This window comes from Bombus affinis, chromosome 10 (genome assembly GCF_024516045.1).
Source record: "Bombus affinis isolate iyBomAffi1 chromosome 10, iyBomAffi1.2, whole genome shotgun sequence".
Taxonomy (NCBI): domain Eukaryota; kingdom Metazoa; phylum Arthropoda; class Insecta; order Hymenoptera; family Apidae; genus Bombus; species Bombus affinis.
In genome coordinates, this window is record NC_066353.1 from 12,206,486 (window position 1) to 12,232,703 (window position 26,218).

At 34.8% G+C, this 26,218-nt stretch overlaps 2 protein-coding genes and 1 long non-coding RNA gene across 3 annotated transcripts; 2 read left to right on the forward strand and 1 right to left on the reverse strand.

Annotated features, from left to right (window-relative positions):
- Window positions 1-78: 78 nt before the first annotated feature.
- LOC126920945 (RNA polymerase II-associated protein 1) lies at window positions 79-5,672 on the forward strand. The gene is made up of 8 exons (XM_050731973.1): window positions 79-1,132; window positions 1,220-1,835; window positions 1,907-2,411; window positions 2,485-2,654; window positions 2,782-2,941; window positions 3,023-3,302; window positions 3,449-3,552; window positions 3,634-5,672. Exons 1-8 carry the CDS (start codon window positions 659-661, stop codon window positions 4,967-4,969), a joined length of 3,645 nt encoding a protein of 1,214 aa, XP_050587930.1. The 5' UTR covers window positions 79-658; the 3' UTR covers window positions 4,970-5,672.
- LOC126920969 (CB1 cannabinoid receptor-interacting protein 1-like) lies at window positions 5,120-26,121 on the reverse strand. Its single transcript, XM_050732035.1, has 2 exons — window positions 25,675-26,121; window positions 5,120-7,799 (listed from the first exon to the last, which is right to left on the reverse strand). Exons 1-2 carry the CDS (start codon window positions 25,848-25,850, stop codon window positions 7,475-7,477), a joined length of 501 nt encoding a protein of 166 aa, XP_050587992.1. The 5' UTR covers window positions 25,851-26,121; the 3' UTR covers window positions 5,120-7,474.
- On the forward strand, window positions 8,038-8,989 carry LOC126920977 (uncharacterized). The gene is made up of 2 exons (XR_007712157.1): window positions 8,038-8,487; window positions 8,848-8,989. It is a non-coding gene; the product is annotated as an uncharacterized LOC126920977 (long non-coding RNA).
- Window positions 26,122-26,218: the final 97 nt, after the last annotated feature.

Genomic DNA, 26,218 nt, shown 5'->3' on the forward strand with positions numbered 1-26,218 from the left:
TGCTCCTACATATCCATCAACACAATCGTGAAATATACATATTATGTATTTATATGAAAGCATAAGAAAAGAATAGGTATGTAGAAACAGATGTTTTAGCATTAAGATATTTCTAGAATAAAGTTTCTATAATTTTAATTGTAACCCTATTATAAGTATTTATATTACTTTTACATATATTGCTTTTACATTGTAGTTTTTGTTCTTTTCTAAAAATATAAGTTCAAAAGATCTCGCGAAAAAAATAAAATTCATAAAATATACGTTATATGTACATATGTATACCTGTGTATACTAACCTAATCTGTGTATAACTGTGTATACTAACCTAACCTGTGTATAACTGTGTATACTAACCTAATCTGTGTATAACTGTGTATCGCATCATTCTGTGAATATTTGTTTATTATACTCCGTGTTCCTAGTGTTCCTCCGTGTTTATCCAACTAAAATCAAAGAATTTTTTATTAAAATATATTAATCCTTGTAGATGAGGATGAAATAAATATATATTATTTAATAGATATATTAAATAATTAAATATTTATAATTAATAAAACTATCGATGATATTTAGGTTAGAATAACCTAAAAATATTTGACAAAATAATTTATTATAAAAATTACAATTTTTAAGATTTCAAATAAATTTTAAAACAATGGACGACAGTCCAGTTATAAAGCGACCTAAACCAAGTGATAGCGAAGAAGAATTGTTTCGTATGCAAGAAGAATTTTTAAGAAATAAACAACAACCATCAGCCAAAGTGATCAATTTAAGAAGATCTGAAACATTTTTAAATACTAGTTCTGCTGTAGCTACTGACAGTCAAACAAATTCTAACAAAATAAGATCAAAATTTTCTGAATCAAAAAGATTAAGAAATCGTGATGGGGTGTCTACTTCTCAAAGTAGCGGTGATGTTATAAATCCTGCGATTAAAGAAGAAGCTGGGAAAAATCTAAACCCTGGATTGAAGAATATTGCTCATAATATGCAAATAGCATCTTCATCGATAATATTAGGAAACATCATTGAAAAGAAATACAATACATGCAAGTATAAATTTGATAAAAAGGAATTTCTTTGTTCCAGTAATGGTTTTCCTGAAGCCTTCGTTCCTAAACACATGGTAATTGCATATTTTTATTATAATAACAAATATAATGGAAATACTTGAAAAATACATTCAAATGTTTAAATTTTGTTACTTTTTCAGAAAAATGATAAGAATAAAAGTTTATTTTTGCATGAAATTTCTCCTAAAAGCATTGTTAGAAATAAAGTAGAAAAATCTGAAACGATTGAACCTTTATATAATACAGATAGTAGTGTTATTGTAGAAGGATCATGGGCAAATGAAATACATAAAGAAAATTTGGAACGATTAAGCCAAATGTCCCAAGAGGATATTCTTAAAGAAAAAAGTAAACTTGAGATGACTTTAAAGCCAGAATTGATACAATTTTTAAAAAATAGAAGGAATAAAAAACAAAAAGTAAATAAGGCTCCAGAAGACAATAAAACATCAAATGGCAAAGCTCAAGATCAAAATGAAAAATCTGTAAATGCAGAAAAGTTAGTTGCAGAAGAAGTTCCTAACAAAGATCATGAAAATTTAGTCCAGAATAATGATGTTGTACCAATGCAGATAGATGAATTACAACAAGATATACCCAAACCTTCAAAAGAATTGATGCAACAAGCTAAAGAGAAGGGTTGGGTGCATATGGATTCTCTTGAGCCTGAAAAATTAAAATGGATGGAAAATATACCTGAGAAAAAAGATGAACCTATTCCAGACGAACCGTACAATGCTCGTTTTGACTTTAATGGTAAATATCCAAATGCTAATGTATATAAGAGAAAATCTATTATAGATATACAAATAAACTTTTTTTAATAGGTGTATTATTAGCGTACAAAGACGACAATGTACCTATTGAAAAAGGTCTCCATCATCATGGAGAAGAACCCGAACGTCCTGGTTATTCATTACAAGAATTATTGCAACTGAGTCGCTCATCGGCACAACAGCAACGCTGTACAGCTCTTACAACGTTAGCAAATATTATAGAAAAAAGTCGCAAGGGCTGGTATGATAAAGCATTACAACCTGCACCATTGACTGCATTAAGTCAAAAAAATCTTCTGTTACTATTAAGATTTTCTTTGGATGAAACCTCAGTAGCTGTGATCACAGCAACTTTACAAGCACTAAGAGCTTTTTTATATAGCGAAGCGGATGAAGTCTGTTTGGACAGACTATATGGTTTCCGAAATTATAAAGAACCTGTTTTAGCAACACCAAAAACTGATGTCGATGATATAAGCAATTTAAAAGATCATGAATTGGTACAACTAGACGCAATTGCTGCCTTATTAAGAACTGATATACTATTAAGAATTAGGTACTTTTAATAATTCTATTTATGTAAATGATATGAAAGCTTTTGTTAAAAAGATAATTGAAATTATTTATAGCTACATTTTGAATGAAATACGACCACCACCTGTTGCTGTAACTTGTGCATTAGAAATTCTAATTAGACTTGTAAGACATTCGCCCATTACTGTCTTAAAAATGATAAATTCTCCAAATCTTTTGGAAACAATAATTGAACATTTTATGCCTTTGTCTACAGATGCATTGGGTTCGTATATTTGTGTGATACTATATTATAATTTGTGAGATACTATAATATATATATGTGTATATATATATTTTATGTTTAAATAATGTGTATATACTAATGAATTAGTTTTTTTTTATATTTATAGCAATGACAGATAATATAAATAATGTGTATGGTGTACCAGTAGTGGCTGCAGTTAGATTCTGTCGTATCTTACTTTGTTATGGAGGAAAATCTGTTGCCCAAAAATTAAATAATCTTAAAATTATGCAACGCATTATATCATATGCCAGTTGTGATGCAGGGTAATTGTTTATTATAATTTAATATAAACAAAAAAAATTTTGTAATATATATAACATATATAAGTCATAATTTTTTAATAGGAAGGGAAGCTATAATTTTATCATCGAAAATTTACGTTTGTGGAGAACATTGTTATTGCATGAAGAAGCCATGGATAGTTTAACTGGAGCACAATTATTTCTTGTGTCACAGTTACAGCTTCTGTTGAGTAATCACGATATTCAAAGCGCATCTGAATTATCTTGTGAATATGCAGCAGCCTTAATTGCCGTTGCAAGTTGCTTGACGTCGCTAAAAGCAAATATATCGGTCTTACTGTTCAAATGGAGTACACAGCTACTATCCTTAAGTAATTTCACGGTATGTTAATTTGAAGTATAATATGCTACAAATATATGAATAAATATTATATTATACGTATATTTAATAACCATATATGTATATAAAATAATTGTAATTATATATTAAATGTAAAATATACTATACATAGAAAACTATTTTCGCAGTGGGGAAATACGAAACTTATCGCAGAAACGTTATTAGCAGTTAGTGATAGTACTGCGATTAAAACATTGAACATATCTCGATCGCAAGTATTTTCTAAACTTAAGTAAGTGGATGCTAAGCAGTTTTAAAATTACATTATATTAATATTGTGTTATAATAATTTTTAACGTTTTAATTTTTGCAGTTCTACTTCAAATTTGTTAAGTGATTGTTCTTTAGCTCTTGAGCGTGAGCCTTCCGCTTTGCCTCATCTGGGAGTATTAACCTATGAAGGACAAGTGCAACATATTGTGTCTCACCAATCTTGTATGCCCTTTCTTGCAACAGTTTTAAATGTATTCATTGATCATTCTTTCATAGAAGAAATTCAGGCAGTACTTAGTCTTCCACAAGTCTATAGGTATTTGAAAAGATTAGAAACAACAAATTGGTGTTTAGAGAGATCATGGTATACAAGATCTGAATTGTCTTTTTTAGTTGCTATAGTAAATGCATCCTCTTTTGTTAAGGATAAATTAGATAATAAAACAATGTACATTATTTGGAAAATTGCTATTAAACTCGTATCATCTTTACCTGCCGATTGTCCATCCGATGTAAAGAAGATGCTTAGAGTTTCACTAGCAAAGGAAAAATTAAATTTAGAGATAGTAACGAGTGAATTAGAGAAATTAAATCTGAATTCAAATATTGGAGATATTAAATTGAATTTAAGTCATGATATATCTGGTTTATACGAACGGTATATAGAATTAGACGGTAAATGGGATCAAGCGGCAATGCCTAAAGATTGGCTTTATTTACCTATTGTACATATTTATACAAAATGTAGAAATAATAATGCATGTAACGATGATGATAAAGCTGTCATCTTAGCCGTGTTGAGTTTAGAATTAGTACTACCAGATTTGGTTGAAAAATTGTCACAAAGTTTGAGATTTAGTAGATTGGTACTTATATACTTGTGCGAGACGCTGTATTTAAGTAACGATGTTTCTGCTTTACTTACTAGAGCCGTGACAACTTTATTAAAAGATAATTACAAGAAGCTTAATTTTACAATAGATTTGCCAGGACTTAATTCTTTTACCGATTTGTTTACTGCGATGTGTGAACATTTTTGTTCAACTTCCTATGGTGATTATGGTTTTTCAATGACCTTATTGGTACCAATTGCACAAAGGCACGATGTTCATTATAGAAAATTGTTATGGTCGGAACATGTAGGTTTGCTTCGATATGTTAGATTACCATTAGAACAGTTAGTTATTCCGTTAAAAGAATATCTTTATCCTCTTGAGGAAGATACATCTTTAATAGAAAGTTATATAACAGCGCTTGTTAGGGGAATTGTTAAAGAAAGCTGGTGTCCTATTCCTTATACAATTGCATTACATCATTCTGCTATGTACTTGAAACAATCAAACAAATTAGCAGTACGAATGAGAACCCAATTAGAAAAAATACCTGATAAAGTTTTGGCTACTCTTTTGTTAAATTATCAATCGCCTACATTTTAAAATTTAATTATAATTAATGTTATAGTAAATTATTAATTTAAAGTCAGGAAATGTATGTATAATTTGTAAAATATGTATGTATGTTTAATACATGTATGAAGTATGTATGTTTGTCAATATATTCTATAATTAACAGTATTAAATAAATGATTGAAGGATTAAATAATTTATTTCAGTCGGTTTTGAAATATACAGATATCAGTGTCATTAGACAAAAAACTAATTATGTGAATAAAGAATAGGAACAATCTGTGTTTACATTTACACAAAGTATAGAGAGGCACTGTTTGGTCATTTTCGCTGATTGCCAAAATTTGCAATGAATCAGTGCTATAATTAGAAAAGTATAGTAATCAGAATTTAATATTTTATTAAGAATTTATGATTTATGACGTGTACTTGTATGGTTATGCAAATATGTGTGTATAATTATACACTAAGGTATACATGCATACGTATATGTATGGATATACACCATTTGTAAATTAGCATTTATAATTAAAGATTTCATATTCGTTTGTTTTTGATTACGAATGTTTGAGTCAATATAATATTAACATAACAATGCATCTAATATTGTGCGAAAATTTAAACAATGAAGCTTTAACATCACATAAATCAAAATTTATATAATTGAAACAAAAGTTACATGACAGTAACGAAACTACATAAACAATAAAGAATAACAACTGTAGCAAAATTACACGTGTGTAAAAAAATATAATTTTTATAATTTTTCTCGATTTTACTCTGGAACGTATCAAGTTATTCGAATAAAAAAAAAAAGTTGTGAAGATCATGGAACACAATAGGTATAAGTATAATAATAGTGATTGTAATTATGCTGTAAACTTAATTAAACGTGCCTTGAATAGCACAATAGTTATCATCATATTGCTTTAAGTAAGTTTCGTGTTTAAGCACATTGAATTGTATAATATTTCTTTTACAATGAAATATAGCAGACAAATGAAAGAAGTTAAGTTTTTTAAACCAATTCGTAATCAATTAACGATATATATAGCTCGTAAATTACATTAAACTTTCATTATATTCGTAATAGTGTGGCAATATATTTTCGTTTGGTCTGCGCATTTTTTTATATGTTTTAAATTTAAATAATACTGAACAATGAATTTATATTCGAACTGTTTATAATTTTATTATTATAAATGTCAACATATTATATTCAAATAACCATTTTTTTTACGTATTAGTATACATATAATATCTATACTAGCAAGTATTTTGTATTATATTACTTGTATGTTTGTATAATGTGTAGCATAATGGGAATCTTCAAATTTATTTACTTTTTGCAATTATTTTTTCAATAGACAGATTAAATATACATATACATATACTATTGGTCGCTAGGCATGGAGTGCTTAATTCCTGATACGTTATGTATATCGTAAAAATATTACGAGATTACGATTCGATAACAATTTAGACTGTCGATAGATCAAATATTTTCCCAATCGATTCCTTAACGATTACGATTCGTTAAAAAGATTGTAGTTCGTAATAATCATAGAGATATAAAAACAAAGTCCGTGAGCGAGCTGAGAAAATAATATAGCAATAGAAAGAGAACGCTATATAAAAATCTTTTCTGATTTGTTTGACACATGCTCATTCGGACAGTAAATAAGTAAGCGTAAAGCAACACCGATCAACGAGCAGCGTCGTGTGCATACTTAATTAGAGGACATAGATACAAAGCAGAAGTCTATGCAGCGTTCTCTTTCTATAGACATATCGTATCCACTTACACGGTAACATGAGTCAGGTACTCCATCTTTGTATCTCTATGGTAATAAAGCATTAAATATAATTCTAAAATACATCGTTCCATATTTAGGTTAAACAAAATACACTTATGTTCGTAGCATTACCTCTATTTTCTATATCACTTTATAACAATCATTATATATACATGAATGTTCCTGATATACATATATGTACGTATATACAAACACGTCTCTCGATATAGAAAAATAGGAGAATGAAATTACATTTGGATTACGTTAATGAAACGGATCCACCGTTTGATAATTACATATCTAGTCGTTAAGGGACCAAAAGGAATCGTTATAATGTTTTTTTCCTCATTAGCAGATATTTACGTTTTCCTTCTTGAAAAATCTGATTGATACCATACAGAAAGATAGTTATTCTCCACTTTTCTTCCACTATTCTCCACTTTCTTTTGATCAATACCACGGAAATTGTCGAAAATGTTCACCTTATTTTATTATGTTCACACGTCAAGCTTCTTAACGTGCTAAAGTAGCCAAAAATTTCCTATTATACGATTCAAATCCTAAGCTGTGCTGTTCAAGTTCCAAACAGAAACCCGCCACCTGTACTCTGACCTTTTTATTGGTCAAGCGATTTTAATGTTGTTTCAATCGGAAATGAGCCAATCGACAAGCGATAAGAAATAAATATCAGCCACTTTCTCTATGTGATGGCTTTCATGACATTAACACCCATCGATTGCTAGGATTCTATGCCAAGTTTTCTATATGTTTCCCTGTCTACCGTAACTAATCTGCCTTCCACGCTCGAACAGTCCAATTCGATACAATGTAACCTGGCACCCCATTCACAGTGGCTCTGATCGTCTTGGCGGTAGTATTTGATCTGCAGACAAGTAGTCAAGTAACCGGAACCGAAGACACGCATGGCTATTGGCAATTCTTCACGATGACCACGAGCACTCGCCGGTATACCTTTTGTGCTATGATAAGCACTGTAAGCACAGGCTGTCCCGTCCCGTGCACGTTCAATCGTTTCCACTTGTTTCCCTCCTATGCTCAGGGACCTATAAATTTCAAGATTATTATTTAGGTAAGTTTATGATTATTATTTAGCAAATTATGTCTAAAATTAAAATTACTACTATATACAACTATTATAATTTATTAAAACTAATGGAATATGAGCAAAACAAAAGATATTGAACATTATAATGTCTACTGTGATATTACTACAGGTGATCTATATACATCTCATGAAGCAGTGATGTGATCTAGTACAGGGACGTATATTATATTTTATAAAATAATGTTCTGCGTTTATTGTTGTAAAAAATATCTCATTATAATATTGTATAAAAAGATTAGATAGGTACTGTACAAAATTATTCATTTTAATATTTAGTAGGTAAAACAGTTTTCGATTCTTTCCACTATATTCATAAAAATATGAATTTATATTAATATTCGCAGTTTAGTCATGATATTCAGATTTAATAGAAGCTTATGTTTTTTCTGTTCATAAAAACTAGAGTTTTCATTAAAGTTGTGCTACTATCAGCTTACAGAATTGTTGAAATAACAACCCAGAACATTAAGAACGCAGTCACAAGATCGCATAACTCAAATCAAGTCCTCTAAAGTGATGGAACATGCATTAAATCTCGGAGTCGTACTTGTCTCTAACTTATAGTACTCTGAACAGCCTCAAGAGCGGAACCTTATTGATAATACAATACGTAGAATTTACATTAGGTTGTTATTATATGCACAAGTTATTCGTTCCAGTTACGCTAGTTTGTAGCTGCATACGTAGTATCATAACTTTATTTTCCCCACTATCTCCATAAATAAATCTCGTTTACATATTAACGAAGTCTCATCTAATAATCACTTTAGAAATATTCATAAATTTGTTTGTTAACTCGTAACGATCACTTGATGCGTGTTATAACATACTCCATTTGGATATTATCGTAAGCAAATAAGCAATTTACATTTCCACGTTATCCGCTTGCTTTTTGTACTTTTCTTTTGTAATCTGCATTTTACATTTTAATCTTCTACGTCGTTAATCTTCTTCTTTTAAACGAACCTGTGTTTCCTAAATTGTAGGTAGCAGAGAAAGAGTATGAGGAGGGAGGGGGCGGCGGTGGCGGCGAGAAACGCTCGTTAGGTTCCACGGAAAAAGGAAAACAAGCAAAAGGTTCTGGCTTCAAGGCTTTGACAAACAGGACAATTTGAAAGTCTACCGAAAGGTTAATCGAATCGGACGCTCTTTAGTTTCAATTGTATCCATGCATCGAAGCAAGTCTGATTCATTGATCGCAAATCGATAGACGCGATTCACGTCGATGGCAGGCGACGTTACAGAATCGTGCTTTAAATTCATTTGCATCTTCAACCGGCTAGTATTGGAGTATATTCTGAATCTCGTTTCCGGTATCTATTGTGCACCATCTGGCACGTATCGCGGAGCCGCAATCATTTACAAAATAGTCGCGACATCCCGACATGTTGCAAATTGCTGAATTTTAACTTCGTCCCCATCCTTCCCTTCATATTCGTAACGATTCCCATTGTACAAGACGTATTGCAATGAAATAGAGTGGAATTTATTTTAATGGGTTCGTGATTTGGATAAACAGACGATTAAATGAATTGAGCGTAAGAAACACAAATATCAGGATATAAAAGGAATAGATTGAGCAATAGTATCGTTAAATGCAATTGAAACGATATTCCATTACATTCAGTTGAGATATTTGTTGAAACATTCATCATATTTACTGTTCATCGAACATATCGTTCTAGACTAACTAGAAGTTACCGAAAATAACTTTCTCCCAGTAAATATGAATATTTTTATAGCGGCGCTTCCGTTTTATGTTCCATCTATGAAATTACATCTCCTAAAACGACGCCCATATAAAATAAATATCGCTCCTATAGAGTTTCCAATATCGTCGGTGAACTTTATTATTTTATGTACAAATTTACATTCGAGTCTTCGTGTATAATCTTCAATTCCAATGCGTTTTATCCTTTCTAATCGATCGATAATCTGCGAAGCGTATCCGCTTATAAATGAATCGGCACAAACGTAAAGTTTCGACAGAGCTAGAAATAAAAGGAGGAAGTTATTTCAAGCGTTTCGTTAAGCACTCCTTTGCTAAATACGTAATCGGCTAGTAGTAGAAACTGCATTTTTGCATTGGCGTATCGGATAAATTTTCGCTGTTCAACGAAAACAATACGTGCGTGCGTTTCTATAAATAGTAAATTCATATAGTGCATGCTTTAAATATTAATACATTCCGCATAGTAACCGCGGTGTAACTTGGCTTCACTTCAAGCCTTGTCGTATATTTTTAGTGTTTTGCAGGAGCAAATGATCCCTACGCGTATCAATGTCGAGCATCATTCACGTGTTAGAAATGAGTTCTCGTGACGCAGAAGCATATACATATAATGTATAATTATTTGGTAATGCGAAGCCAACCAGCGTCAGAGATTTTGCTTGCTGTTTAAATAGTTCGAATTATAGTCCTTGATATAGCGTTCTATGAAGAAGGAAATTGGAACAGAAAATCGTTGTCCAACGAGCGTAATACTTTCTCTTACTTGCTTTTGTATATTTCAAGAAAAGAATATAAGGAAGAGGAAGGAAACTTATATTCATTTATTCGATACATAAAACGAGTCAATTTGTCACTTGAACCAGTATTAATTTACACCGAATAGTTTATGTTCATAGGGTTTACCAACTTCTTAAATAGACTATAACATATAACATTATGTTAAATATAATAACATTGATTTTAAAAATACTTTGTCACATTTATATGAATTTTGTTACGTAAGCAAACACGAATCTGATTATGAAGATTTAATCTTCTAGTTCAGAAAGACTTTCCCATTGGGAAATGACCCAGTTATACAATAGTTAAGTATAAAAGTTAAATATCGGTTTAATATTGCGTCCATCATCGTAATAGTTTGCTCTGTTTCAGTTAGAAATACAGAAACTCGAAAGTTGCAAAAGTGATTCGAGCACGAAAAATCTTGGCAATCGAAATTATAGCAGTTGATTCTACAGGTTCGTTAAGATGGCACATATTATAAAATACAAATGGTAATTAAATAGGATTAAATTATTTCTACAAAACGACAATCGATGAATCGCTGGCTTGTTAAGAGAATTTTACTTTAGGGTCAAGGAGTTTACATATTGTTCAAACAAGTTTCATTGCGTTAAACATTGTTCGTGACTAGTGATACTTTATATGCTTCGCTATTTCGTATATTTTCTGTATTCATTTGAGAAATATTTTTATTTTTTATTGTCAGAGTTTCTCTCTGCTTCCCCGAGCAATAGCATGGCTCGTGTTGTTCGCTGTTCCCTCGATTTATATTCGAAAAACTATCGTCGAAACGCGCAGGAAATAGAATATAAAATATTTGTGATGTCAAAAAGCAAAATATCTTTTTCAATAATTTATAAATCTAAAACAAAACGCACCAAGTTTCAAGCAAACCACACTGTTACGGAAGTCGTTAATATTACAATTATAATTGCTATAGGATTTAAAAGAAAAATTCTTCAAATTGTTCTCCGGCTTTTATCGCAACCGTGCAACGTTCACGATGAAATTTATATACGTTTTTAAATTACAAATCAAAGACATAATGTACTAAGTTTCAAATAATTAATTGCATTAAAAGAGAAACTCAGTTTTCCGATAATGTCTCCCTATCGTATTCGCTTTTCCATCGCAATTGTGCAATATTCCCGGTGTAGTTAACATTTTCATATTAGAAGCGAAAAGTGATACGCGTGAAAATTTAAACAAGTGAGAACGTAACCAGGATTATTATCAAAATTATTATCAATTCCGGGGCAATGGGAATCGAGTCTTATTGCTTTGCGCCTTCGATCGCAATCACGCAATATTCAGCGAGTAAAATTTACATTTTCGTATGAGTGATTAAAGGTAGCGCACATAAAATCCTAAATAAATAAAACTGTAATGTAGATTACTGTTAAGATTATCCTTTGAATTACTATTACGAATTACCGTTATAAATTTAACCCTTATAAAACTGATGGTGCAATACATCTCATAAATGGAACTGCGTATCGCATTTAAAGGATCACGACTGACCTAGATTTTTTCAAACGTATAAATGCAACATCCAGGGTAAGTTCATTAGAAATGGTACCCATACATAAACCAAAATTCGAATTTAAACAAGAAACTTGCTCTCTTTTCTAGCTCGACTCCCATCGCTTCTGTACCTTCGATCGCAATCGTGCAATATTTATCTTCGAACTTGGATAATGTTAGTGTTCCTTTTCACGTTGCGAGGAATTCGCCAATTGCTCGAGTCAATACGGTCGTCGTCAAGATGTTCAAAGGCGTGCTCCTTAAACATTAAACGACCCAGCGGACTGTCTAAGCCCGTGACGAAATCGTAAACTCGAGACTCGCATTCCCAGCACGTCGCTTCTTGATATTACTCGTAAAGAACCAAAGCACACATGGTCGCTCGTCGTAAAAGTAAAAAGCACGAAGAAATTTTTGGTGCAATACATTCGGGTCGTCGTCGTCGTCGTCGTTCTCGACGTTGATCAATCGCAATCGCGGAATCGTTTTAGCGAAATAACCGACGATATACGACCGATACGAACGCCCGATGCAGATACCTTAAAAAGAAGCTTTTCGATGGCAAATTACGAATAATACCTAGAGGCGTATCCACGTTCGATCGATACGATTCTATCGCCGTTCGTGAAAAATGTAACGAGTCCTAGATCGTAAGCAGTGTGGAGACTTCTTTGTTCGTTCCTCTCCTCTCGATTCAACGTAGAACATCCAATTCTCCCGATTAATCCCTCTCGAGAGTTTTTTTACTTGGAAACAACGGCCTACCATGACGAGCACTTCTTAATTTAGAAGAAGAAGAATCGCCCCTCTGCGAGATTTCTTTCATCGGATGTTCGCGGAGTATTACGAACGATTTTTTGTATTTTCTGCAGATTTTTGTGAGAATATTAGATTGCTGGGAAAATTCATGGCGAAAGATTAAGAAAGATTTGATCAGAATGAAACGCGGAGAAAGATTCCGCTAAAATTAGAGTTTTTGATATCCGACACTTCACCAGTCTGTTCTTGTCCGTCTCGTCTTTTCGGGTAATGAGTTTCTTCGAATGGTTTTTACAAACTGCTGGAGTATTTCGTTTCTTGTTTACGTCCTTCAAAAGAATCCTGTAGAGACTACAACAAAATAATAACGAGGGTGTATACTATATTTAGCGAACGAGACGAGACGCTGTATGTAGATAAAGTTAAATTGGTTGTCGATCGATACGTAGATATTTTTCTTTGCCAAAGATTACGATATCGTAAGAGACCGTAGAGTCTTTTTAGCAGCCACGAAACCTTGGTAACCACCGTGTTTTACTATCGACAGAGTTTCCCCGATTTCTCTTATCCTGGAGGAAAAGCGAGCTGGTATGGCTTAAAGGAAATGACCAAGAACGATTGTTGCTGAAAGTTGGAAAAGGAACGCGTGGCACCGATAAGGGTGGAGATACGTTGGACTGATAGCAGGCAACGAGGTAAAAAATTCTCCGTTTCGCTCGAGACATGCAACGGTAAGCCATTCTCTGCATTAAATACTAAACGTAGATATTTCTGGTTGATTTTTAACGATGAAAGTGCCGTCCGTGATCGACTCGCAGCGATTCGAAGGCACGATTCGAGTGTTCTCGTCGTACGCTAACTAATTCAGAGTTTCGCGTGCAAGCAAAATTTCCTCAAGACGAAATCGAACAAAATCTAGCCAGAGTCTCCACTTTAACGATCGTGATACCGTTCCGTTCGATCCTTAGACACGCAGTGGAGTTGGCCTGCTTTGCTCTCGGATGATCATCTGGTAGAGACTTCGCTTCCTTTTTGCCTCAGTGACGAGAGTTAAAAAAAACACCAACAACGAGAAGAGAAGTTCCATCGCATTGAAAATAATCCCTCTGACAAACTCGCCAACAGCGGAAACGGCTTTTCTGCTTCTCTATTCAGGAAATTCTTTGTTCGTCGTACCTCGTTTTCTTTTTCGATACAGGCCAATTTTGTTCGGTTCGCGGAACGAAACACACAGTGTTCATTTAACGCGCTTAAGTTCGTATTGTGCATTTGTAACTGACTTTGTAAGCGGAATTAGAAAGTTACGATATACATCACGCGCCAGATAAGATCCTCCGAGGTGTAGGAGCGTTCGATTTAAAGTAGAACTATCTGGCTCTGTTAGCTTTCCATCCACGCGCGCGTTTCCCCCGGAAATCGACTCCGCCGAATAAAGTGCATGCATACGTATCAGGCGGGAGAGAGAGAGAGAGAGAGAGGGAGAGAGAGAGAGGGAGAGAGATGAAGCGAATCCCAAAGCGACGACTTTGATAGATCACGTGCAATTTTCGGAAGAAATATATTTTCACTTCACCAGCGGAAAACATCTTGCTCGTAATTCGACGCGCTTTTCCGTTTCGATTGCGCCACTAACATTCCAAATACACCGCCAAGATGAGACTTTAATTAATTCGTCCAACTGTTTCGCGGTTATGAGGTTTACTAGTCGCGACCTAAATCGTTGGCACGCTATTACCTCGGCTGTATTGGATCTTCAGCAATTGACTTTGCTTTATGCTATTCGATTGTGGCAGTACTATACTGTAAGCTTATTGCTCGTGTAGAAAGCAATTAAATGGACACTGTTTCGGGTCGATTAAGTGAACAGAGAATGGAACATTCTGTCTGATATTGCATCAATTTAACACGATGTTACGTTGAAAATCCAACTTTCTATGGCGAGATTACCTGCTGCGCGTATTATACTTGTTGTTCGAAATTTATGGGATTCAAAGGGCTACGCGAAAAAGTAGGACAATAAGTTTCCCAAGCCTGGAACGTCTCCCTTGGCATTATACCGTGGTTTATAAGCCACGTTTTCTCATTCCGTTTTTATAGGCAGACGCAGTATTATTCAGCATACTCATTATACGTGTGTCTCATACAAGATTATTTTACTTATAGTTATCATCTATTAATCTGTTATAAAACTATTGCATATAAAGAAGCTCGCGGAAGTACGCTTGTCAAACGCTTGTAAAAAATCTTTCACCAATATATATTATCTCGTAACTTTTCCTTACATTTTCATATTCGTTCCAAATTTCACCTATATGATCACGACGCTCGTGTCTCGTTACAGAGCCAATAAAGTTCCCAATTGTTTTATATAACACACACTCCGTACGTGTAAAGTTTCCCATGGCGAGCGTTGAAATATTTTTCTGATCCATCGTATATCAAAATCTTTATGTTACTATTCGTTACTATTTGTCCCGGAGAATGAATCTGTTTGCAAAATTGTTGCCAGAAATAATAACCAAAATTCCAATGTAGACCTCGTGTTTTTTTTTTTCATTCTTTTTTTTCCAATTTTCAAACAGGCATAGAATCAGCAAAAACCGTACAGCTCTTCCAAATCAAATTGTAGCCGCGTTCGATAGTTCATGGGATAATTGGCTGCACGTACTTAAATCGATCGGACAACACGAATCTCCGACAAAAAAAATGTTCCCAATTAGCGAATTTAGCGACGGCGCGCGAATCTGAGAGAGAGACGGAAATAAAGAGAGGCGAGAGGAAAAAGCCAATGGGACGAAGCTTTCCTTTTAAAAGGCAATCCGTCTGTAAAACAAAAAGCCATTCGCAATCTTGTATTTTTAGTCTCTTTACTTTCCTCCTTTTTCCTCCTCGCTTCTCTCCTCTCTTCTTCTTTTCCGTTTACTCTCCTCTTCCTTGCTGTGTTCGCGAAATAAAGTAGGAACGGTCGGCATTGAAACAGGCGAGATGAAAGAAAGACCTTCGAAAAATAGGCACGTTTGTTCAAACGTGTGTACGTTCGGGTGGAAATTTGCGACAAAAGTTTCGATAGCAGCCCACCAAGGATATACGCTGTTAATCGAACTTCTAAGCAGTGCCGACAGTTGCACTTTCCGGAGGGATGCGATTTCCTAACAAAGACTCGCGAAAATCGCTGACTCACGTCGACGATAAATAGAGACGATCCCCTGTGCGAATACTTGCAACACCACACTCAGCGGTTCGCCTTAGGTAAATCGAGAATTTGACGAATGTATTTTATTTTATGTTTAAAACGGAACACGATTTACACGACTTCAGGGTTAAATATAGTTACGAATAATTATACTCGAGTAATCATACCTGAAGGTTTAATTATTACGCGATTTAAATATTAAAACGGCTAAAAAAAGAATTTACCGTGTTTCGCATGCGACCATGCATATCGTGGTATTTGCGTGTCAATTAATCAGATGCATGCGAAATTTTCTATCATTTAGCACGTTCCACTGCCCCATGACTCATATTATGGGTCAACGTAATTCCCACTCACGATACATGTATATCGCTTTTCTAAAGCACATTTTCGTCCCCCGACTATGAACGCGGTTAACACGTAATTATTTTTACGCAACTACAAGAATTTAGTAGCGTGCGAATAAAACGCGAAGCTTGATAAAAATATATTTCGTTTAAAAAGAACATGAATATGCAAACCTGCTGCTTTGTAATTTACGTCGTACGCGATACGAATTTGAAAATAGGAATGCACCGAATTGCACGATAGAATGAATTATTCGCGTAAGAAGTTAACGAAACTCAGATGAGATTGGCATGAAGTTCGTATAAGATTTCTGTTTGACCCATTTGACGTTCCCTTTTCCTTCTGTTTTACATCGATTAACCGATGTCATGGACCACATGCAAGTAAGCTGTTGTTCTAGTTCTACCAGTCTATAGTACTTTTGAAAGTGGAATATTTTTTATTCCGTGACCCGGTTTCTTGCACCGTTGTATATCGCTGTCAGGCCAGTTTGTCTTTACACTACCTCGCTACCAGATCTTTTTTCCATGTATCCACCTTATAAATACGTGATTCTCCTAAATTTCTTCGCGAGACGCGTTTTATAGATTTAATCAACGTTCCAAACGCTTCCTACCCAGCGATCCGTTTGCACAGGAATTCCCAATTCTTTTAATCAGACACGCTGCATTCGCCTTAAGAATATATCGTCGTATCGAAAAAGATCGATCGATCCTTGTAAAGAATCAGTCGGTTTTCATTAATTTGTATAGCTACCGAATTTCAATTTGGACTTGACATTTCTACGGACCCGAAAGATATAGTTATGAGGACCAGCAATATTTTAATATCTTCGATGTTGTAACATAATGACGACGAATATTTTGGAAATTTTGAAAGAGACGAGAAAACGCACGTTCAGCCGCGAAACTAAAAATACAGACAATTTTGCCGATATAACATCGATTGACTATGTCTCGAATCTTAAAATTGCTTCTCTGTAAAAGATACGAAATGTGACTTATCGTGCTCTTCTTTTACGATCTTCGAACATAATTTGCACATATAACGATGCTAACGAACGTATTAGAAAACGATTAACAAATTAAGAATTAGAATTGAACGTGTATTGCGTATGTATATGTATGTTATATTATACTACGTAGTAGCGTTTCTCAGTTGGATGCAGGCTTTGTGATCGTCTGACTTATCAGTCTCGTTACTACTGATCTTCGTTCACGGCTCCGCTCGCTAGAAATAACGTATATTTATGTACAGCTGGTTTCACGAGAATATTGTAATATTTATTTCGTCACGTTTCTCTTTTATGAAGCGGTGTGTATACGTGACTTGTTCGACTTTGCCAAAGTTAACTCGAAACTTTCGATCGTTAAAACGTTATTAGTTAGTCATTCGTGAAATGATTTACTAAGCACACGTAGTACCGCAGGTTCTTATACGCTGTTGCAAATAATTAGAGAAATACCTTTGTTCGATAAGTAGGCTGAAGAGAAAGTTGATGAGTAGCTACGAATTGCTAGCTCGATATCGTAAAAGTTTTAACTGCTTCTGCAAGTTCAATGATTAACAAATGCCTGTTTCGTTCCTCGCTTGTTTTTTTTTTTCTTTTTTTCAAGCATTTCCAACGATTTAAGTCGTAATACACATAAAAAGTTTCTATAAGTGTTCAGATACGTTCGTGAGTCACGGTACATAGTGCAGAATTTTACATTTTATGGCACATTGTCACACGATACTCTTGAATTGCTACCTAGAGCAGTAATGGAATTTTTAATTAGTCAGACGTTTCTGCAGAAACCAAGTCAATGAATAAATCATTTTTATCAGAATCTTCCCAGTGTTCTTTAAATAATATACGTGTGAATTATCGCTTACTCGCGGAGTAACGGTTCAAATTGTAAGATATAAGTTACGTGAACCTCTTGTGAGTGTTTCATGAAGATGCCTGTTCCAAATTTCAAATCCTGTGAGCCATCGTGAAAAAAAAATGGGGATACAGAGGTATGAAATATCAACGAATCGTGAAAAATATTGAATATCTGACCTATAGGTAGAACCTAATTTATACGAATTCTATTTATTATTAGTGCAATTTTAATGAGTGCACGGTTAAATGATCTCTTGCTAGTTAAATCCACTTACTTTAATGCAAATTCTTATTATATGAATCCTAAGTATATAAGCTATTTTTAATGACGCATTTTTATAAATCCAATAACTAAATCTATCAGTCTCGCACTTGTTTATACAATTACGTTAAACTAAAAGACGTAAACATGTGACAAATAGCGTAGAATTCAATTTAATATGAACAAGATATATCCAATAATCCACGCGAATATATAAAATATCTAAAGCAAGGTCTACTGCTTTTAATATTTAATTGCTGGAACTTCCGATCCAAGTTCTATTTCCTTACTTGTCTTCGTAAAAATATGAAGTCGTAGTAACATATACAACGCGTAAATCTACGGTCTATCTGTCAGCGTGCAAAGTTTCAACTAGACTGCAACCAGCTGAACCTCATTTCTTGTCAGTCATTCCCAATAGATGGACACGCAAAATTTCCATTCCTATGATATTAGCCAGCGAATGCAAAAATAAATCAGGCGCCGTAACGTCGCATAAATAAAAGAAGAAAAAAAAAAAGAAAAGAGGGGAGAGAAAAGAGAGAGAACGAAGGTAGTAGAGTAAATTTTCAATCCGAGATATTAATTGGAGCAAGGAAAAGTTGGGGCAAAATTATTTTCAGAGCGGCTCTTTCAAGCGGTAAATTTAAACTTATCCGACGTGGAAAGTGGCCTCCTCGCATAGGTGATGAAAAATAGTTGAAACAGACGCCTGTACAGACGACGTCTCGCTCTTTCTCGAGGATTTTGTAAATAAGCTTTTTCCCCAACCAACGTGTATATCCCTTTTCCCATCGTTTGCGCAACCAGTGCAGTGCCTTTGCAGCGGCCTCTGCTGAATGTTTATTGACGCGAGTCACGAGCATTCACAGTTATCGAGGATCCGATCGAGCTTTTGCCAGAAACGAAAACTTTCGATAAGTTTGTACATGTAGGTAAAGATTAAAGTCCTCGGCAGTGGCAAAACGTAACGCAGGTAATCAACTTTCAAAGGTCGAGTGTTATTGGGAATATTGAACCTGCCAGACAGGAGAGAAGAAGATACAGTCGCGCCGACTCGATGTAACTGTTCCTACCGATATATCGACGGATTTCCCAGGCACTTTATCGTCTCGTAGAATAGCTCTCGGCGTTCCCAAAACGAAAAATTCTACAGAAAAAATTCCAATGTTGGTGGATGTAAATTTTGGAATTTTCGAAAGTTTCTCGCTGCTGGAAATTGTTAAAACGTAAATGAAACGGATGATATGGCTTTTTCGTATTTTCGCCTGGTACACATCGTATTTATTCGTAAGCACGGTGTACAAATAACTTATTTTTTCGATGTTGTGTCAATATCTTTATTTTTATTCCTTCTTGTATCGTTCTTTATTTTCCGTCGTATTTTGTTCGATATAATAATTGGTTTTGCAGTTGACAGATTGGAAAGATATTACAAATGGTTTATCTTTCTCTTTATACTGAATTCAAATATCGATCAAAGTTTTTTTATTTATGAAATGAATATCCAACTACGAGATCTAAGCTAATAATAATACGATAACTGTTACGGTGATAATGTAAGTGAAATAAGACACTACATTCTTATACTTTGAATCTCGAATAGTCTTCTTCGTATTTTTATTTCTTCCGTCGAGTTTCGAAACTCGGTAGCAAAGGAACGCAGTACGCATGTAATAATTAGAGCGCTCGTTAATTAATCTAACCCACGTAAAGTTTACCGCTATATTGCGTGATTCGGATTAATCAAGTATACCACCCTTAAGACAATGAAAATTCTACACGAATTTTGAAGACAACGAAATTGAAATGTAGATCGTATTCACGGAATAAATACCCGTTTGCCCTTTACCCGAGTAATGCACGTTTCTGTCAAATTTGCAAATAACATATTCATGAAGAAAATGGGATATTTTTCTCTTACACAAGCCACAAAAATAATGGATGAGAATGAATTATAAATGTTTGCTATCGAATGACAAAACGAACGATACACCCCGAAACAAAGAACAGAACATTTTTACAAATACTAGGAAACACTGGAGGGCAAGACAGGAAATCCCAATTTCGCATCGATCGTCGAGCAATTTACAGTATAATTTGCTGGATAGAATGTACTCGTTTAAAACTTTGCATCGAACATTTGTATGTCGGTATTAATATTTTCTTTAAAAATGGAGAAGTAAATAAACGTATACATTCAAAACTATGTCGTTAATGGCACGTAACAGAGGGACAAAATAAATTTATATAGAGGCTGACGAAAATATTTTGTATACCAATATGTAGAATTAATGTGTGCATTATTGTACGTATACTGTAAATATATATTTAATAAAAAAATTAGCGTACGCTATGAATAGCTATCTTAAGCATATAATAATTGAGGCTTATTAACGTAATTGACAATTGACCGTTTAAACATTTTCGTGATCCAACTCTAGAAAACATATATTTGCGTTACATATCTCGTAGCTGCTACATCCGTTTTTAAACTTGTCTCAGACTTTACCAATATAATTATGATAGTCTGGCCTCATTACCGTGCTAATTAAATTTCAAAATGTTTCATATAACATACATAGTATATTCGTCAGAGATTTGTACAAATATTTGGATATCGTTAATAATAACAAGAACATAACGAATTCACTCAAAATTCTATCAATTATTATTCATATTACGATGGAGACTCGGTTATGTTCCGCATTATCCGGGCTGCTTCGAACCACCTTACTTACTATAACTTACTTATTATAACTTAGTTACTGTACCTTCATTCTTCTCGATATTTTAACACGAAGAGTACGAAAGTGTAAAATAATCAGATATTGCGGAAGCAGTTAATCAAACTTTCAACCTATTAAATAACGAATCGAGCCTAATTGCATGTAGAATATTACAAAATTTCAAATGTTTTCTATGATTTTGTTATAGGATTTATGAACATTAATAGAATTCTTGCGTACTATCCGAGGCAGGCCCGGTCCACGTCACGTCAGCTAAACGAGGTTCTACTGTATAATTATGCGATAAATAACGGAATTTCTGATTCCTAAATAACACGCGAGTTTACAATCGACCAACAACGAATGCAGTGATTTCGTGCATAAAAAGAATGACAGTTGCATTTTCTGAAGGACTCGATTTCCTGGTACCGCGTTCATTTCCTCACCGTCTAATTGGCCATGGTTGTTTAAATATTATCCACGCGAAACCCGTGCTCGTTCACTAACATCAGCAACACTCTGCATATCGTAATTGCCAAGTAATTTTAGCTGCTATTCGTGTTACGAGCGACGGTTCATTTTCCAACCCTGTGCGAGCCGGAGACCGAGCACCGCAATATAACGCCAGTCGATATTTCAACCGGTCGTGTATGATTACTTTCGTCTTTTGACGTGTCTATTTCGTAACGAAAATGTATCGTTACGAAAGCACGATACATCCAGATTCGATCGAAATTATTTATCATCAGTCCGCCTGCCAGACGAACCAATGAAATTTTCATCGATTCTACCCTCGTCCTACATCAAACTCCGAAACTTTGCGAAGTACACGCGTACATACATATGTAAATGGTTTTCAGGGAAATTTCGAAACAGTGACTCCATAATTTTCGGATTTCTACAAATTTGTTCATGTGACGCTATTTCTCTAATCCTACTTCCAAGATATTTCCTCGATGCGCCGGAACAAACTGCGATACACAGTTTGATATTCGAGTAACATGTTCGTGGTAGCTTTGAATGCATCTCTTTAGTAGACCTTGGGAAAAGTGTCTTCTTTCGAATTTAGGTAAACTTTTCAGTCCAATGATCGTCCTTCCATCGTAGTTGCGAGATTCTTCTTCCTAGATGATTCAAGGAAAATAAATGTGCAATGCACAGTTTGAATATAGCGTTGATAATAATTTTAAGAGATGCGCTGTTTAGATAAACTTCCAAAAAGATGTAATAATTTATACGATTTTCTTCTTATTGTTGGGTGGGTTTTAGGTCGTTTAGTAACGTCGTTTCACATCTTTTTACGGCATTCGTACTTTCACAGCTCTCGCCAGTGAAAACCTCGTTAAATATCCAGCGAACCGTATGTCAAATATCAGAGTCCAATTGTTTCAGTAGCATTAACTGTACCGAAGATCGTAATCGATTTGTAACTATTTACTACAGTTCAAGGCGATTACTGCGACATGTACACGTATCGTTTCAGTAGGTACATAATGGTAACACCTGCTCTACTCTCACCACATTTCTGAGACAGTTGCACCTATATACTTACATCAAAGTGCAACGTTCTGTATCCCTTTTTTTTGTATATTGCCAGGCGTGGTAATCCCAATTTGTCTTTAGACCCTAATCTTTTCGTCGTAGCCTTTTTGTACTGCGCTGCTCTTCGTGAATAAGAGCGGTCGACACTGGCCCTAAACATTTATTTTGCAAGCATTTTCAGCTACGAACGTTCTTTGGATAGACACTCGACCGTCGACAGATCTGAACAGCTGGAGAACTTAATCCGTTACTTCTTGACATGTTTCCTACCCTTTCGGGTACATGTATCTCCTACAACCCTTCTCAATGTCTTTCGTTCGTTTTTCAAGTACCCTTTATCAAATGTTCCTGACTCTTCGTTTTCGTTTCAACGAAGTAATACTATTTAGTCTTTGTTCTTGCATATACTTAGATATCGAAAAATACGAATATATTAGATATCCTTGGATAACAATATATACATCATGCATTAGCTTGTAACATAAGTTTCTTCTGTTTTTATGTTTACTATATACAAACGGAGAATATGGAACGAACGTATATCGCAAGCTTAATAAAAATGAATTGTTCAACAGATTAAATAATACAGATGCATGCAAGGGAAACAGAGTTTTTGAAATTTTAAAACGAAGAGTTAAATATTAAAAGAAATTCTAAAATAAGAAACTGAAAAGGATGAATAATCGTTCGCGAATTACTCCTGGAATAGATGAAGATAAAAACGAGCATTTATCTCAAAGCATATCTCTTTCGCCGATTCTTCTTGTAAAAGATCTCTTATATCTTTCACAAATGTTATGTTTCACGTCGTCCTCTGCTATTCGAGCAAGAAATCTACTCTTTCTGTTCGGAAAAGGAATTATAAGAAGCATTTTACAATCACGTTTATAAAACTGATGTTCTTTTCAGGCAAACTATCAGGGGGTTAAATCATCCCTACAAAGTGATCCGGAGATATCGAACGTCGAACACTGGGGAACGAGGTTTTCATATCCAGACGTTTGTCATCGTGCTCGGATATTTCCTGTACCATGGCCAACAAAAGGCTATTAGTATGCTATGCAGTGACACCTCATGGTCCTTAATACTCGATGGAACCTATCCGTAAATTAAAAGTTATCGTTGATCGACGATCCTGCTGATCCAGTTAAGCCGCGAAGAGTGTCGTTTAGAAACTCTCCGGTTGTAATTATTCAGAATGGTATCCACCGAAGCGATTCTTCCTCTTCTTTTCTCATTCTTCCGTCGACGAGGTCCTGAGAATCGCTAAATGGAGATTGATCTTTCCTAATGTCGTTTTTCTGCGCTCTTAAAATCGCTCGTCGCGACTATAAAGCATATAACGTTTTATAAGGTCAGAAGGATCGTATTTTATAATTCTCACTCTTGCGTTAAAGTACCCCGGCTGGTCCAGCGAAGGAAACACGGTCAATCCTCGAGGGCTCGAGCGAAAACGTATGATCCTTGTCGAACACTAATTTTACAAGTCCGTTTCACCGGTACCATGCAATTCTTAACACATTTAGAAGTTGATTAACGAAGGAGTTCCTTATAAATCTACACGATTTTTTCTCATCTTTAACGTATATATGGTGTACGTCATTGGTTGGAGAAATTTTATTGAAAGGAGAATATCGTCCACCATCGCAACAATACCGTGTCTTATAATGGAATTAGGAACAATAAAAACCAATACGAAGAGAGATTATTTCGTCCAGAAATAGAAAACATATGATAGGATGTTCTATTCTTAAAGGCTAGCAGAATTTATATTATACCATTATTATATCGTAACATCTTAAAGCATATAGAAATGTGGAACACGATTATAAGAAGCGTTCCAATAGATGCTACTTTCGTTTATGAAACGCGCAATTCTGAAGACACGTGTAATTAAAGTATCGTAAGTGTGTATGAAACATTAAGGACGATTATAGAAGAGGCATATTATAGGAAAAAAAATTAATAACGATAGTATATACTGCATCGATATCGTGTTGTTTGAAAGATATATGCGTACGGTATTCTAAACGTGTTATTGCGTATACACATTGAAATGTACACATCTATCAAGAACTACGCGCATCCACGAGCATTTGTAATAACGCCCGTAGGTTGGGCGGGTTCGATCCCTCAGAAAGGACGTGCATATATCATTTTTACTACTTTCAGCCTATAATTCACGTTCTCCTACGCATGTCGAAAATAGGTGTAATCTTTTTCTGCGAACCGTTTCGCGCGTTAAGTTTATCGGATGGACGTAAAAGTTCAATATTGGTACGCTTGTTCTCTTAAAAGCAATGGTACACAAAATGGGAATTTCTTTGATGATCGATCTACCATAAACGAGCATTTTATCCAGTAGGTATCGTAAATGAGAGATCTGAAACTGTTAGCCAGGAATAAACTGGAAATTATAACGGCCAATGAAAATCGAGTTACGATTATAGTAGAAAGTCGGTAAACGGTACAATGTTTTAGTACGAAGGGTAAAAATGGTATTTGATTTACGATTAATAGGTAATTTAAATATTAATAGAAGCGATTAAAATAATAATTTATATGAAAAGGCTGAGGTTACAAGAAATACGTAAGATGAACATATGCAATGCTGAACCTTTTAAAAAATGAAAACTACAATTTATGATCGCACAGTGAAATCAATATTTAGCGACAGGTAAGAATAACGCTCATCTATCAAGCACTAGGTCTCAGAAATTTATCTGATCACGAATTTACGCGGTAAAATTAATATCTCGATCGCACCGGATAATACCAAAGTAAGATAATAATGACTGGCTGTCGAGTTTCTAATATCTTTAAAAAACTATAAATCCCTGAGCTGTGTTTCAGATATCCTTATTATTGCAACGATGAAATTACCACTGGGTAAAAGGACCGTGTTATGAAACAGAGCCGCGGGATCAGATAAAGAGGAAACGGTGGTACACGGACATGCGAAAATAATAAACGATGATCAAACACGAGGACGTGAAGAAATGATTGCTCTTAAAGAAAAAAGTGAAGATTGATTGAAATAATATAATTGCTATCGTCACATTCTCTGTACCCACTCTAATAATTGCGGAGGTTTGAAGCTGATGTCCAACCGATACGTGGCTTCGCAGCTCAGCTTCACTGTCTTCAGCTGCCGAAATCTCGCCGATGTCTCCATTTTACAATAAACTGGACCTGCGGCCGGTTCGCGCCTTAGGGACAAGGTCACTCGAAAATGTCCATCAGCACCCATCTATCACCATAATTTAACTTTGGAGGGAAGATAAAAAGATACAGTGCAACGTCTTTTGAACGATCGATGCTTAAATATATGTCCGTTTAAATCACGCGATATGACTATGCGCGTGGTACAATTGAAAAAAAAGAAGCAAGATCTTTTTTGAAAATTTGAAAGGCAGAACTCTTGTAAAAATTGGCGTACTTCGAAAGAACGCCGCAACAGGACAAACGAACGGTGCAACGTGCACGGTGGGCGTCGCGACGCTTACTGAACCGCAGCGTCGTAGACGTAACGCGATTCCGGCACGCGACGACGGCTTTGACTTTTCTGTTTTGTCTTTCAATCCCCGCACAGTGATCGCCTTCCCCTTTCCGATAATG